General features: G+C 48.6%; 1 protein-coding gene across 1 annotated transcript in view; it reads left to right on the top strand.

Moving 5' to 3' along the window:
* The first annotated feature begins 3,530 nt into the window (after positions 1-3,530).
* The window catches only part of LONP1 (lon peptidase 1, mitochondrial), a 43,194-nt gene continuing 29,831 nt past the window's right edge, over positions 3,531-16,893 (top strand). Inside the window, exons 1-2 of the mRNA XM_024216590.2 lie at positions 3,531-3,955; positions 11,337-11,425. Coding sequence (XP_024072358.2) covers positions 3,557-3,955; positions 11,337-11,425 — 488 coding nt within the window. The 5' untranslated portion in view covers positions 3,531-3,556. The remainder of the gene's footprint in view (positions 3,956-11,336; positions 11,426-16,893) is intronic.

The following is a 16,893-nucleotide window of genomic DNA, read 5'->3' as shown; positions in this document are numbered from 1 at the left end:
CTGCCTGCCCCACCCACACGCTGCTCCCAGAAGCAGCCAGCGCAGCCCCGTGGGCGGGGGTTTCCCTCTGCACGCTGCTTCTGCCTACAAGCACCGCCCCCGCAGCTCCCATTGGCCAGGAACGGGGAGCTGTGGCCAATGGGAGCTATGGGGGCGGTGCTTGTAGAGAGGGGCAGCGCACGGAGCCACATGACGCCCACCCCACCCCCAGGGGCCACAGGGGCGTGTTGTCCCCTTCCAGGAGCGGCGTGGGGTCAGGGTAGGCAGGGAGCCTACCTTAGTGGTAAGTGCTGTCCGGTGAGAGGCCGCAACCCAAACCCCAGCACTGAGCCAGCACCCCATATCCCCTCCTGCACCTCAACCCCAGCCCTGATACCCCACCCGGAGCCAGCACCCCAAACCCCCTCCTGCACCCCAGCCCTGAGCCCCCTCCCAGAGCCAGCACCCCATATCCCCTCCTGCACCCCCAATCCCCTCCTGCACCTCAACCCCAGCCCTGACACCCCTCCCAGAGCCAGCACCCCATACCCTCTCCTGCACCCCAAGCCCCTGCCCCAGCCCTGACCGCCTACCAGAGCCAGCATGCTGTACCCCCTCCTGCACCCCAACACTCTGCCCCAGCCCAGAGCCTCCTCCCAGAGCCAGCACCCAATATCCCCTCTTGCACCCCAACCCCCTGCCCCAGCCCTGACCCCCCTCCCAGAGCCAGCATCCTGTACCCCCTCCTGCACCCCAACCCTCTGCCCCAGCCTGGAGCCCCCTCCCAGAGCCTGCACCCCCTCCCGAACCCCAACCCTCTACCCCAGCCCAGTGAAAGTGAGTGAGGGTGGAGGAGAGCAAGTGCCGGGGTGTGGGGATGGAGAGAGTGGGGCAGGGTTTTGGGGAAGGGGTGGGGCCTTGGGGAAGAGGCGGGGTAGATCCTGGTTTGCCCTTAAATTCAAAAAGTGATCTTGAGCGTAAAAAGGTTGGAGATCACAGCTCTAAGGATTCCCATTGGGACATCCCTTGCACTGTCATGTCTGCTGCCAGCCTGCTACAAATCCCCAGGCAAGAAAAGGCCATTCTGCTTCTTTGCTTGCCCAACTCACATAGGTCAGTGCAGAAATGAGGGCCTCCTAATCCTTCTTCTCCTCTTCTCCTATCACAGTGTGAGGTGGGGCAACCTGCCATAGTAAGCTACACACCAGTCAACAGAGCTACCCTAACACAGCACAGGCAGCTGGAGGGCACAGAGGTGATGTTAGTCGTTCTTCATGTTTGCTCATTTTGCAGCAGCTCTCACTGAACCATATTTAGAGGCAATTGACAGCTCCAGGGCCACAGTTCAGGTTGTGGTACAGAGAAGGTGTGTACCTTAGATCCGGAGTTCCCGATTTCCAGTTTGTTTTACCTTACCTCTTTATTTCCTATTTGTAGAGGTTTAAATATGTGCATGTGACACTCTGGAAGGGCACGAGGCACTGCCATGCAAACTCAACCCTGTATGAACGAAGTTTCTTAGCAGTGACTGGGGGGCTAATACTAGGAGACTTGGGAGTCCAGTCTGTGGTGCATCTTCAACAGCAAGAGGCTGCAGGTTGGGACTGTGATCTATCTTTAGGTGTATGTCAGGATTGTGGCTCATCCCCACGCCATCTCCAATCCCCATCATCTTTCCCATCCCAGTTCAACACCTCCCCCCACACACACATACACACCTTAGAGAGGAAGACCGTGCTGAACCAAATGCAGAGAGATGGGAAGCTGCTGAACGAGAGAGAGGATGCAGGTACAGTGAACACACGTGCAACCAGTGCCTTCTGTTTCACTGCCAAACAACATTGGTAGTGCAGAGTAGCATTCCTCCTGTGCCCACTTACGTTGATTTCCACGTTCTTTTTGAGTAAGTGTTAGTATTGCAAAACTGGGTCAGGCAGGGCCTCAGAGCACCATGGGGGTAAGTCTGGGAGGGGCCTGAGGGCACTATGGGGGGTTTCAGCAGGGCAGGGCCTCAGGGTACTATGGGGGTGGGGCTGGGAGGTGCCTGAGGGCACTATGGGGGGTGTGTGGCAAAGCAGGGCCTGAGGGCCCTATGGGGTTGCTGGGCAGGTCAGAACTGGTTTCCTCGGGGGGTCCTGAAGGTGAGCCTGGGTAGAGCAGGATCTCAGGGTGCTATTTGGCACTGGTGAGGTCACATTTGGAGTGTTGTGTTCAGTTTTGGGCCCCCCACTACACAAGGGATGTGGACAAATTGGAGAGAGTCCAGCGGAGGGCAACAAAAATGATTAGGGGGCGGGAGCACATGATTTACGAGGAGAGGCTGAGGGAACTGGATTATTTAGTCTGCAGAAAAGAGGAGTGAGGGGGGATTTGATAGCAGCCTTCATAGAGCTTCATAGTTCCATAGAGCATAGGCCCCGACTTCTACTGGTGCCGGAGGGTGCTCGACGCCCCTCTGCCTCTGGCCCTGCCCCAACTCCACCCCCACCCCCAATCCAACCCCTTCCCCAAAGTCCCCGCCCCAACTCGCCCCTATTCCAACTCCTTCCCCAAATCCCCACCCCGGCCCTGCCTCCTCCCCTGAGCGTGCCATGTTCCCGCTCCTCCCCCCTCCCTCCCTAACCCTAACAGCTACAGCTGTTTGGCGGCGGCAAGCACTGGGAGGTAGGCGGAAGAGCGGGGATATGGCGTGCTCAGGGGAGGAGGCGGAGTGGGGTGAGGTGGGGAGCTTGGATGCAGGTGGGTGCAGAGCACCCAGTAATTTTTCCCCATGGGTGCTCCAGGCCCGGAGCACCCACAGAGTCGGTGCCTATGCCATAGAGGATGGATTTAGACTGTTCTCAGTGGTGGCAGATGACAGAACAAGGAGTAATGGTCTCAAGTTGCAGTGGGGGAGGTTTAGGTTGGATATTAGGAAAAACTATTTCACTAGGAGGGTGGTGAAGCACTGGAATGGGTTACCTAGGGAGGTGGTGGAATCTCCTTCCTTAGAGGTTTTTAAGGCCCGGCTTGACAAAGCCCTGGCTGGGGTGATTTAGCTGGAAGATAGCAAGTGTGAAAAATCAGGACGGGGGTGGGCGGTAATAGGAGCCTATATAAGAAAAAGCCCCAAATATCAGGACTGTCCCTATAAAATCAGGACATCTGGTCACCCTTGGCCCTGCTTTGAGCAGGGGGTGGGACTAGATGACCTCCTGAGGTCCCTTCCAGCCCTGACAGTCTATGGGGTGGGGCCAGGCAGGGCGGGGCTTGTGGCCTTATCACGGGGTGGGGCCAGACCTAGGCGTGGCCCAAAGACGTTGGGGTGGGTGAGGCCTTAGAGCGCGCCGGGAACTGACGCCCATGCGTCTCTTCGCCAAAGACTGCAGCGGACGGATCACGTGACGGGGACGGGCCCATCGCACCACACGCGCACGCCGCCTACCTCCCTGCGCTCGCTGCGCATTGGCGCCGTCACCCAAGTTGGCATTTCTGCGCACGCGCAGCGATGCCCAGTGGGAGATGCGTGCATTCGTCATATGTGTGCGACCGCCCGCAAGGCGGGGCTGAGGTGTCGCAGTGAGCGCACGCCAGCGGAATGGCAGCGGCCCGCTACCTGCGGCTGTGGCGCTGCTGGCGGCTGGGGCTGCCCGGGGGCCTCGCCCCGCTCGGTCCTGCTCGTCGGCGGGTGTACGCGGCTTGCTCCTCCGCCTCCCCGTGGGCGCTGTGGGCTCCGCGGGGCCCGGCCCCATCTCCCCTCGCCAGTCTCAGCGTCGGCCCCCGGCGACACCTGCGTGGCCCGGGCAGCCTCGGCGGTGGGGACGGGCTCGAGAGCGGCGGAGCCGAGGATGGGGGGGGCGGCGGAGCCGATCCCGCCGGGGCCCCCCCGGCCATGACGGCGCTGACCCCGCTGCTCATTCCTGAGCGCTTCCCCAACGTGCCGCTCATCGCCGTGACGCGCAACCCCGTCTTCCCGCGCTTCATCAAGATCCTCGAGGTAACGGGGCCAGACTCCGCGGGCAGCCCGGCGCTTCCCCCCTCCGGGCCGACAGCCGCCACGCTCCCTGCCGCCCGGTTGGCCAGCCCGGCTCCCCACATCCCTTATTCCTACCCGCTTCTCCCGCAGGGCACCCACTCCGTGCCTTGGGGCTGGGACGCCATCCCGTGTGCCCTGCCCGGGAGGTCACTATCTGCAGCCCCGTTCTCCATTTCATCACAGTAGTCGCGACCCTTTCTCCTTTCCCAGGGCTGGGCACTGCTCCTCTTTCCCGGCGGAGACACGGACTCCCCCCCCCCGCTGGGCGGCCCTAGCTCCTCTCTTTGCCTAATGCATCCAGGTACAGGGGTCGTGCTGCGGGGGCACAGACCCTCCCACTTCCTTTGCATCCTGCCAGCTCTGGGGAGACAGAGACTGTCTGGCCCTGAAGCCTGTGCCCCTGCAACCTGAGCTAAAGCTTCTGGACCCACACTGAGGGAGAGGAGCTCTCTGCCAGCCTAGAATAGCGGGATGTTGACTGGCAAAGTAATATTAAAACCCAACCCTTGCTGCATCCCAGTCATGCAGAAGATGAGCCTGCCTTTCGGGGAGCCCACCTATTGCAGTCGATGCTGCGCCCTGATCTATGCACAGATTTTGTAGTAGAGTAACTGTCAGTTAAGGGTGTGATTCTTATACTGGTACAACCCCTAGTATGTTTGCAGTTATACTGGGGTAATGGGTCGTCATAAGGGCTGGCATAGCTTATTTGCTATCCCATATATAGTGAAAGCAGAACAACTTTTGTCTGTAGACAAGCCCAAGACTGGACATGTTAGTAGGGACAGGGAGCCAGGATTCTTGGGTTCTGTTAGCAAGTCTGTGGCAGAACTATAGTAAAAAGAAGGTTAAAGTATTATTACTACTGGAGGCCAGTTGTTCTACTGACATCACCTCTCACCTTTGTCTTGGTAGATAGGAAGGAGAGGGGTATGCAAGGGCCATGTGACTAGGCAGGGTACAAAAATAGGAGTCCAGAGAGAGCTTTGCTTAGCCTCTTGGACCCAGACGCAGAGGACTTGCATAGTTAAAGTTTATTTTATCTCTTCCCAGTTCCAGCTGTTCATCTTGTTTACCACTATGTAAAACCAACTTGTGGCAGTTGGAGATTGCACTGCAGCTAGATTTACCAAGTAAATTTTAGGTTGCCCTTGAATGTCAGTGTTTTTATTACCATAGTGATTGTGTCCTTGATTCAGCCTTGGGTGCACATGTTCAGATGTATGTGAACATGATGTATTCCTGATGTCCTTAAAGTGGCAGTGATGAGTCTCACTTCCATAGTTTATTACTTACTTTTTATGGTTGCATCTTTCAGTCAAAACACCAAAGAAACCACAGAGAGAGAGAGTGTCACATTTCGGGGCATGCTGACCTTGATAGTGACCTTTCTAGTTATATGCCTGGCCATGTTCACTTTGGAAGGGAGCCTAAGCTTAAATTGTAGCAGTTCTTGCTTTGGGGAGGGATAGCTCAGTGGTTTGAGCATTGGCCTGCTAAACCCAGGGTTGTGAGTTCAATCCTTGAGGGGGCCATTTAGGGAACTGGGGTAAAAATCTGTCTGGGGATTGGTCCTGAGCAGGGGGTTGAACTAGATGACCTCCTGAGTTTCCTGTCCTACTTTTTTGTGCAGCTGTATGGTTTGGAACCCTTATCACACAATTTTCAGGTATTTAACAACACATCTAAATCTGAAACTGAATATGCTGTTTGAGTCAGGAGGATGGATGGACTTTATTTTGTGGATATTAAGCATTTGGAACATGTAAATATTTATTCTTAGCACCTGGTAGTGCTGTATTGACAGTTTTATTGATGCTGATCTTAGAGTGAAAATATCAAAAGTCAGAGCAATGTAACTTTTAATTCCTGTATGGTTATTTATTATAATTATGTTTGTTTGGGTTTCAAAGTCAAACACTCAAATATTAGGAAATGCCAAAATTTGGGTTTCTTGTGCAACATTCATTCTGCCCCCCTGTATATAGATAGGCTTGGAAGGATTAGATTTTTATTAATAAGTGTTGGTAAATGTCTATTTCACCATATACACACACTCAAATCTATGAGAAACTAATTCCATGGATGATGATGATGATAGAAAAAGCAATAAAATTGCTGCCTGAGAACTTACTAGTTTGACTTAAGGATATTTACTTTGTATATTTTAACACATCATGATAGTTTGTGATTTAATGGTTAAAAAGCTCAATGTCTACTATCATTAAATAATTTTCTGACTCCCTGATTGTCTGATTCCTCTGTAATTTCCCACAGCTGTAAAAATGTATATATAAACATTTTAAACACTTAACCCATAATTTTGTGTAGCTGTGAATATTGACATTTTTAAACTTTTTTCTATTTATATCTATCATTCCTCAAAATTATTTAAAAAAATCAAAATCTGATAAGCCTCTATGTATGCATTAATGGTAGGTAGCCTTTAATTACATGATGCTATACTAGGTTCCATATGCTCCCACCGCATTCATTCAGTGCACTGGATGGATGATGCTTTGGGGATGAGGCATCTGTTAAGTATTCCTTCTGTCCTCATCTCAACATTCAGTGTGTAGCTTCAAACTGTTTACTACCACAAGTCGAACCCTACTCTGAAAATGTAATTATTCATTTCCTCGTTGTCTCTTCTAAGGTGCTCATCACCATAGTAGCTGGGTGCCTTACAAATACTCTTACTTAGCACTGGAGATACATTAGTATTATATTCCCATTTTACAGCTGGGAAACCTGCAACAGATGCCTCAGGCCACACAATGTCAGTGACAGAGCTGGAATAGGGGCCTACTGATTCCCAACTGTGTGCTTATTCCTCCTGATCACACTGCCTTACTGCCAGAGGCACTGAGCAGCCACAGGTCTAAACTACTTCTGTTGCAATTGTGAGTGCTCAGTGCTTCTGCAAATCAGGCGTCTGGTATCACAGGTTGGGCACCCAGAAAATGAAGAACACAGTTAGTGACCAGTGAAAAGTTTGGCTTAAGTGACTTATACACATCACATAGGAACTCTGTGGCAGTGGTAGGGATAAAATTGAGTTCTCTTGTGTGACGTTCACCTGCTTAACTGCGGGACCATCCTTTCTCTTCATGCAGTCCCTTGCTTTGTTCTGTATAAACTAGGGCTGTGAAGCGATTAAAAAAACTAATCGCATGATTGATCACGCAGCTAAACAATAATAGATTACTATTTAAATATTTTTGGATGTTTCCTACATTTTCAAATATATTGATTTCAGTTACAACACAGAATACAAAGTGTACAGTACTCCATATTTATTTTTATTACAAATATTTGCACTGTAAAAAACAAAAGAAATAGTATATTTCAAGTCACCTAATACAAGTACTGTAGTGCAATCTCTTTATAATGAAAGTTGAACTTACAAATGTAGAATTGTGTGTATTAAAAAAAAAAAAAAAACTGCATTCAAAAATAAAATCATCTAAAATTTTAGAGCCTATAAGTCCACTCAGTCCTACTTCAGCCAATCCCTCAGACAAACAAGTTTGGTTACAATTTGCAGGAGATAATGCTGCCCACGTCTTGTTTACAATGTCACCTGAAAGTGAGAACAGGCGTTTGCATGGCACTGTTGTAGCCAGCATTGCAAGATATTTACGTACCAGATGTGCTAAAGATTCATATGTCCCTTCGTGCTTCAACCACCATTCCAGAGGACATGTATCCATGCTGATGACAGGTTCTGCTCGATAATGATCCAGAGCAGACTGACGCATGTTCACTTTCATCATCCGAGTCAGATGCCACCAGCAGAAGGTTGATTTTTCTCTCTTAGTGGTTTGGGTTCTGTAGTTTCTGCATTGGAGTGTTGCTCTTTTAAGACCTCTGAAAGCATGCGCCATACCTCATCCCTCTTAGATTTTGGGTGGCACTTCAGATTCTTAACCCTTGGGTTGAGTGCTGTATCTATCCTTAGAAATCTCACATTGGTACCTTCTTTGCATTTTGTCAGTCTGCTGTGAAAGTGTTCTTAAAATGAACATGTGCTGGGTCATTATCCGAGACTGCTATAACATGAAATATATGGCAGAATGTGGATAAAGCAGAACAGTTCTCCCCCAAGGAGTTCAGTCACAAATTTAATTAACGCATTATTTTTTTAACGAGCATCATCAGCATGGAATCATGTCCTCTGGAATGGTGGATGAAGCACGAAGGGCCATATGAAGGTTTAGCATATCTGGCACGTAAATATCTTGCGATGCCGGCTACGACAGTGCCATGCGAATGCCTGTTCTCACTTTCAGGTGACATTGTAAATAAGAACCAGTCAGTAGTATCTCCCGTAAATGTAAACAAACTTGTTTGTCTTAGCGATTGGCTGAATAAGAAGTACGACTGAGTGGACTCCTAGGCTGTAAAGTTTTACATGGAGTGCTATTACATAACAAAAAAAAATCTACATTTGTAAATTACACTTTCAGGATAGAGATTGCACTTGTACTTGTATGAGGTGAATTGAAAAATACTTTCTTTTGTTTACAGTGCAAATATTTGTAAAAAAAAAAAAGTTAAGTGAGCACTGTACACTTTGATTTCTATTACAACACAGAGTACAATATATTTGAAAATGTAGAAAAAATCCAGAAATATTTAATAAATTTCAATTGGTATTCTATTGTTTAACAGTGCAATTATCATTATTTTTTTAAGTTAATTACGTGAGTTAACTCCAATTAATGAACAGCCCTAGTATAAACCTTTCAAGTTCTAGAGCAAATGAGACTGAGATCCTACAAACAGCGTCAGTCATTACACAGAGTTGATTTAATTCCCAAGGCATGTTCCGTCTTTTCACTGAATGAGGCTGGGGAGGTCTTTTTTTTAAACAAGTGTCATAATTAAGGCTACAATTTAGACATGGGTATTTTTAATAAGTCATGGACAGGTCATGGGCAATAAATAAAAATTCACGGCCCGTGACCTGTCCATGACTTGTACTATAAATACCCCTGACTAAATCTTAGCTGGAGGGGAGGAGCTGCCGTTCCGGGGGGGGGGGGGGCCCCGGGGGGAGCCCTGCTGCCCAGGTGGGGGGGGAAGCCACTGCCCCGGCAGGGGATCCCTGCTCTGGGGGGAAACCTGGGGGGGCGGGGCAGGGCCAGCAGCATCAGGGGCCGCCGACCAGCACCTGCTCTGGCCCCCACCCGCTGATCCGGCCACCCCTGGGACCTCTCTGGGGGCTGCCAAGCTGCGGCTGCTCCTGCTGCAGAAGTCACAGAAAGTCATGGAATCCGTGAATTCCGCAACCTCTGTGACAGACATGGAGCCCTAATCATAGCTGTTAGAAGAAAGCTATTTACATTGCAAATTCAAGTACTTAAAAGTTAAAAAATGCCAATATTTAGGTTGCCTGTGCAACATTCTTTCTGCCTGCTTCTGCTCTGCTTCAGTCCATTGAAAAGTGACTGATGGCCTGGATTTGGCCTGCCTATTGACTACACCTGCTGTAAACTCTGTTTGCCATTCTGAACAAATTTGGAGTGAAATAGCATGGAGGGTGATTGAAGCTGATTCCCTTTCCATGACTATATTTCACTTCAACAGCTCAATGTCATTTACAGGCAAAGATGGGATTTTGGCCTTGATCTTTCTGAAACTCAAGCTCTCTGAAGTCTGGTTGTTATTTTTCTTGTTGGTTTTGTAACCCTATAGTCCCACAGACTTCCTACGCTGGCATCAATAGCAGGACAGTATACTAAGAGTTGATTAACAGAAATAGCAGCATCAAGGCAAAAACAGGGACTGCATTAAATCAACCAAAAGTTTATTGCTCATTGTAGCATTTACACAACACTTCAAATTCAGGAGCACTATAGGGAGAGATTTGTTGTGACTGGTTTTTCAGTAGCACTTGTTCTGCAGCGAATGTTAAAACTGTCTGTTGTATAGAGAATGCAAACAGAAGTTACACACTTTTGCATGCACTGTTTTAATTTTTGGAGTGCTCTCATGATTAGTGTTGGTTTGGTCCTGGTCATGGAGCCATTAAGGAATGGAATAGGAGGATTTGCTTGTAGCAGTAGGGGGAAGAGGATTGGAAGAAGAGGCAGTTTCTTTGCCTTTTTCAAGATGGTGTAAGACAAAAGCTGCAAAGTGAAATCTTTTTTTAAAAAGTTTCTTTGTTCATGTATCATAATAACCTGCCTAGGGAAACTTTAATGTTTACTTATCTTAAATACTCATATTCCTTTTAATATTCTCTCATACTTCCTTAGTGTTTGTATCTAGCTTAAATCTGAATTAACACACACAGAGAAATTCCCTCCCTTGCTGTAGTTCTCTATACTCATCAGTACTCACTGTGCCCAATGTCTGTCTAGGAAGGGCAGATATGTTCCAAATAGCCAACTGAACAAATTTGCCTTAAAGATGTCTGTTCTATTCTCTATAGGTTCTTGTACTGTGCTTATCAGTGTAGTATATTTGAGCACCATTCAGTAATGTGTTAAGCAATGTAACTAACATGTCACATGTTTGTTCTCATCCTCTTCCCAGAGGGACAAATGTGTGCAGGGAGTATGTTGATTTTAAAATTTGTATGTGTACATGCTACTATATATTTGTTAGAGAAGGCAGGTCAAAAGTGCACTGGGAGAGGTTTGTGATGGCCAGTAGTTTCTGAGGGAGTTCGTTCCACAGCCTTGGACTGGGCCCCAAGAAAGCTCAGTGTGTTACTTTGCACTTGCCATTACTGAATTTCATCTGCCATTGTGTTGCCCAGTCACCCAGATTAGTTAAGTCTTTCCGATGTTCTAACTTCAACAATTTTGTGTCATCTGCAAACTTTGCCACCTTGCTGCTCATCCCCTTTTCCAGATTTTCAATAGATGTTAAACAAGCCTGGACCTAGTATGGAGCTATGTAGTACTCACTGCTCATCTTTAGCCATGGGGGAAATTGACCACTTATTCCTACTCTTGATTTCCTGTTTTACAGGAAACCGGAACCCATGTTGTAACCATGTTTTAGTTTAGAAGCCTCCCAAGGTTCTCTAACATGCTTTTCTTGCTTGTGTGGGGTGTCAGTACAGGCAAGAAAAACTAGTTTATCAGTGTTACCCAACAGCCATGTTTCACAGCTGTGTGTGTGTGTGACTTTGGTGGGTCAGAAAGGACTGGAGTGGCTTGCTGAAGGTCCCAGGAGGTCTGTACCAGAGTTGGGAAGGTAGCCCAGATTAGATTTCCTAACTCAGTCCTGGTCTGTAACCACAAGCCAATCCTTCCTGTGTGACAGGAGCTGAAAGCTTCTGGGAAGCCTGCTCTGAATTTTTACTTAAAACTCATTGCTATCCTAGGTGAAAAATAAGAAGCTAGTGGAGCTGCTGAGGAGAAAAGTTCGCCTTGCCCAGCCTTATGCTGGTGTCTTTTTGAAGAAAGATGACAAGTAAGTGATATCTCTTTCTATATATAAATATACTAATGAGGTTGATGATTATGCTGGGAGTGCACTAGGAAAGCTGAGTCCCTTAATTCTTTCAGTGGTCACTATGGTGGAAGATGTAGCATAGTGGTAAATAGGGCTGAACCTTGTCTGTTACCTTTGTTTACCACTGCTACATCTTCCACCATTGCTACTGCTGGTAGAGAATTATGGGTCTTGGCTTTTTCCTTCTGTAGAAAAGGCCTTAAAACCGTTGATCAACAGTAAGTAAGAGGTTCCAAGTATTCATTAGAACTTTGAGTGGAGACCACATACACAATGGCGTGAACAAAACAATTAGTATCCGACAATAGGGAGAAGGAGTCTAAGGAGTCAGTGTTGACCCAGTGTGTTGCTCCTTCACCACATTTTCCAGACTGAATATCTCCGAGGTAGATTCTGAATGTCATAGGCTGTGTCTACAGTGGTGACTGGACAGGGGTTTATATGAATGGTTGTGCCAGAACCCCCTGCCATCCTCATCTAAACCAAAGAAACACGGATTTTGAGGTGTGCATGGGGCAAGAATACTAGCATGATGAGTATGAACACGCCATGGGCTGTGCCACAGCCCAGTACCCATGTCAATTTGTATGGGTAAGGGGTGTGTACCAGATCCTAGTCCTCCATTCCCACAATGGACTGACCCTTTCCTGCTTGACCCTTACCCAGATCTATAAAGGTCCTGGTCCCCCACCTCTATCACCAGTAGTGAGCTGTACTGACCACTACAGAACAGTTTTTTTTCCACGGAACTCTTTTCACCACTATAAGCGAACATGGAATCTGCTCCAAGAGTTGCCATGTGGTCAGCTGAGCACACCCGCTCATCAATGTGTGGTCAGCATTCACTGTCCACAACTTCTCCCACAGCACCAAGAACATCCATCTTTACCAGGAAGATTCAGAGAGGCTGGTGCAGGTGGGCATTCACCAGACTGGCTCAGTGCCAGGAACGGGTAAAATACGTCAGGCTGTGGAACTGAAAGGCAAAAGACTCCAGCGGTCACTCCGGAAGGAGTTCTCCAACATGCCCCGTCTTCAAGGAGTTGGACCTATGGCTTTCCAGGGTCCCCAGTACGGAGCCTGAGGTGACTCTCAACCCCACAGGCCTCATTGTCTGACAGCCACGTCTACACTGTCAACTGGACACAGGTGCATGGGTGTCCGCATCTAAACCCAGGGCAAGGAGGAAATGGGGATTGTGGAGGTGGCAGCCACAGTAGACCCAGAGGAAGAGGAGCAATTTATCCTGCACCTCTGCCTGAGGAACCAGCTCAGCAAGCCCCTCTGGATGAGCCAGAGGAGGACCCCAAGACTCACCAGGAACCAGAACCCAAGGCTGGTAAGTTAAATCCCACTCACCCTGCCAATATCCCCTCCCTCTTTCTCCGGGGCTATGCAGGACTGGAAGGCTACTTCCTCCCCTCCCCATCTCAAATGGTCCCTGACCAAGACATTCAACATTTTATTGAATTACCACAAATCACCATAAAGTTTATGGCAGAAGTTATTGAACAGATTATCAGCAAACTATCATATTGTCCCTGGGTCTGAGAGTTCATCAGCCAACTGGCTGACAGCAAGGGTGGGGGTAGAAAGGTCAAGGTGGAGGACAGGGCATTTGTACAAGATTAATGGTTCTTCAAAGTTGCAACTGTTTTGTCTCTCAAGATCTCAAACTTCTGTTACAGTAACATCCCCCCTGCCCCTCACCAAACAGGAGCCATAGCGGGGGTGGAGCGGGGTGTTTAGTATCAGGAATGGTGAGTTACGTACAGGAAGGAGAAGGAAGGGGAACCATTGCTTCTCCGAGGAATGGGACAACGGTTATCTGTCCTAGTGTCTGGGGGCTCCCTGCTTGGAGCCAGGCTTCGCAAGCCGGAGGAAGGGGGGCAGATGGGGGTTCCACTCTGGTGGCTGCACAGACACAATACTGTGTCCCTTTGCAGTGGGGAGGAGAGTGGCTTGTGGTCTTGGCTGGAAAGTTCATGGAACAAAGTACAGTTGCTGTGTGATTTCTTCTTCTCCTTCTCCCCTCCCCCCCCCCATTCCTGTCTCTGCTCGTCGCTGAACAAAGGGGCCCAGGGGCTCACTTGGTGGTGGCTAGGCATTTGCAGTGGTTTTCTTCTCCCCCTCCACACAGGCTCCATCAGCTATCTTAGAATGTAGTCTGTTTCCATTCAGATTGCCTTCCAGTCCCATAAGCGTACATCTGCACATTTCTGGTGCAGCAGAAACTCCAGCTGGTTCTTAAGGTTCAGTGGCAGCGCAAATGTGCTTGGCCCACCTTTCCAGCTCACCATCCCTTCCATTCAGCGACATGTAGAGAGGTGAGAAGCAGCACAAACGTCTCTCTGGCATAGATTGCTAGGTCCCCACCATGGGACTGGAAAGGCACCTCCCTTTCTCAGTCTGATTACTCTCAAACATGTTTCATCCAAATGATGGCCAGCCTTGAAAGAAGACATTGTAATGGTTAACATTGCCCCTGAAATAAATGCACCCACCATCCCAATCACACATTTAAAGACAGTAAATTTTTAAAAACTACTATTTCATGCTACCTACCGCTTTCAGGAGGTGCTGCTTTCTCGGGGGCTGTAAAAGTTGTCTGAGAAAGAAGGGTAATGAAACAATCATTCCTGAAATGCTGAACGGTATCTATATTGTGACCTTCAACAGCAAAGTTGTATTATGTAGAGGGGATTTCTTACACACTTTGAAAGGAAAGAAAATGATAGAATGCTGGTCTTTTGATTGACTTGGCAGGTCCTTCTGCTGAGGAGTGTGAACCCATTCCTCCTGGGGGCCAGGAGCAGCAGCAGCCCAGGGACAGTAGGGGCAGATGAAGGACACTGCTCATTGGCATCAACAGAAGAAACCAGGAGCAGTTTAACTGAGGGAAAAGGAGGAACAGGGTGTTGAGCAGGAGGAACACTTTTTCCAGAGTCAGGAATGCAAGGAGCAGGAGCTTTCCCGAAGGGACCAGGAGCATGTCCTGTTGCAGTTCCTGGCACAAGTGATGTGGAAAGGATTTGGGTCCCACCTGCCGCAATAGCCACTGCCAGGGTCCAGGAATTAGCAACTTCCTCCTCATCCCCCAGCTGCTACTTCTCCTGCAGGCCAGGGTGTTGCTCAGGCAGAGGATCCAAACAGCCCCCCCACCCCCCGTGACAAGGGGGAGGCTGAAAGACTTCAGGGACAGCATGCTGCACCAAAACCCCTCCTGGGGGAGCACTGTGACCATGCAGGAAGCAAACAATAAACCCAAGACTGTGCCTGAAGGCCAGCATATGTCGGCTCTCAAACCCTGTGCAGGAGTTGTCCCCATTTGTCCCGCTTGTCTGCGGGAGTGGGGAGATCAAAGCCAAGGACACCACGCCATATGCTTTGAAGTTTAATGTTCTTGGGAGTCTGATCCATTCTGCTGTCTTTCATAGTTCCTTTTGAAAAACTGTTCAGAGTTATGCTACATGTACTAGTTTCAATAAATGTTATTTTCCTTTACATATGTGTGGACCCTTCATTCGGGCTGTGATGAAAGCATAACATTTGTCTCCCTCCACCCCCTTTTGGCTTGGGCCCTACCATTTGGCACCTTGAGTTGCGTAACTCCCCAGGGCAAAACACTGCCAGGTCCTCTCTCTCCCTCCAAACTTATCCCCTCCTCTCCGTCCAGGTATGAGAATATAATGTAATAAGCCAGAGACAGTTGGAAAGTGCAATGTGCACAGAAATAACGTAACTTTATTAACTGGGGAAGGAGGAGGAGGAAAGAGTGGATAAAGTTTCCTATGGGTTTGACAAAACAGAACAGGAAAAGCAAAGTGGAATAACTGCCACTGCTTACAGAACAGTGCTAAAATGGCCCCTCAACTCTCACCCACCAAAACTGACCACTCTGAACCATGGGGTTACTGATGAGTTAACAGCCTGCAAGTGCCCTTATCCCTGCACACCTCACAGATGCCAGTTGTAAAAGCCCCTCCCAACGCCTTCTTCAACTATTCTCCGGGTCCTACAAGCATTGAGTAATTCTCCCCCCCACCCCCCAAACTGTGGTCTGGCTAACAGTTGTGACCATTAACACAAAATGGAAAAAACTATGAATGCAATTTAACTGGGCAGAACGGTCATAAAGCAGAAGATGTTATAACTGTGGAGGTGCCCTGCCCCAACTACCCATAACAAGTCATTATCTAAATGACAGGCTAATGACCATCAGCAGGAGGGGAACTAAACTGCTAATTGAAACACAAGTGAATGGGAATGTTCCCTGTTGTCTTTTTTACTGCACATGTATGGGGTGTGGTGCTTAGTTTGGGACCTGGCTGAGGTGACTCACCCCCTGCCTGCCTGCTGTTCCAAGATATAGGCATGAATTGCATCCTGGATTTTCCTGGCCTGCTGTGATCCAGCACCAGCATGAACATTCACTGGATCATGCTGTCTGTAAAGGCTTTGCACACCAGTCCTGTCCTGTGCACTCTGTTCTAAAGTACTCTCCTTTATTCTCGGAAATGTTATGAAGCACACAGCTGGCCACATAATGCAGATGGCATTGGCATCCAATTGGTTGTGTAGATATAGCTAACAAGTCTTCAGCCACCCAAAGTTGCACTCTATCATCCTGCAGCTGCTTAGTTTGAAGTTGAATTCAACTGGATTGGTTAGGGTAGGGTTTCATTAGCCAGTGTAGGAGCAGTATGAAGGGTCCCCCAAATAACTCTGGGCATGGAGACACTATATAGACCCATGTCATTTCTGGGGAATAAAGTCCCTTCAAGTGCAATCCCAGTCTCCTCAACACCTTGGCATCATGAACCTCTCCTTTATGTCTGACATTAGTGTTCACGAACCTGCCTTGGTGATCTACTAAGCCTTGAAGAAAGTTGAAAAGATTACTATTCAGGCAGACATTCTCACTCGCTCCTTTCAGTGGACAAAGTTTGGGGATTTGAGTGCAGTTAATGGCCTCCACGCGGTTCAGAAACCCCATTCTCTGGACCCCAGCTATAATTTCTGGCCATGGGTTTGAGAGGGTTGATAGCTACCCAAACCTGCACTACCACAAGCCTGACAGTGGATTTCCCCACTCTGAAGTGGTTTGTGATTTACTGGTAGCTGTCCAGCATTGACTGTTGCTCTCTGGAAGCTGGCACTTGCTTCTGCATCAGTATGGTTCTCTGGATCAGAGAGTTCTGCCACTGTAGGATTGGGGCCAGCTCTCACAGGACTCCATGAACATCTGCTTCCTCATTCTGAAGTTCTGCAGCCACTGGTCATGATCCCAAGTTTTCAAGACAATGTGATCCTACCACACTTTGCTGGTGGTTCTGGTCCAGAGGCGGCAGTCCACCCATGGTCATACAGTCACGACACTGGCAGTTTCTTGTTTCTTTGTCTCACAGGGTGACAGTGCATCAGTC

This window comes from Terrapene carolina, unplaced genomic scaffold, assembly GCF_002925995.2.
Source record: "Terrapene carolina triunguis isolate 2854851 unplaced genomic scaffold, T_m_triunguis-2.0 Scaffold662, whole genome shotgun sequence".
Taxonomy (NCBI): Eukaryota; Metazoa; Chordata; order Testudines; family Emydidae; genus Terrapene; species Terrapene triunguis.
The sequence above is the reverse complement of the archived record's forward strand: the minus strand, read 5'-3'. Positions and strand labels throughout refer to the sequence as shown.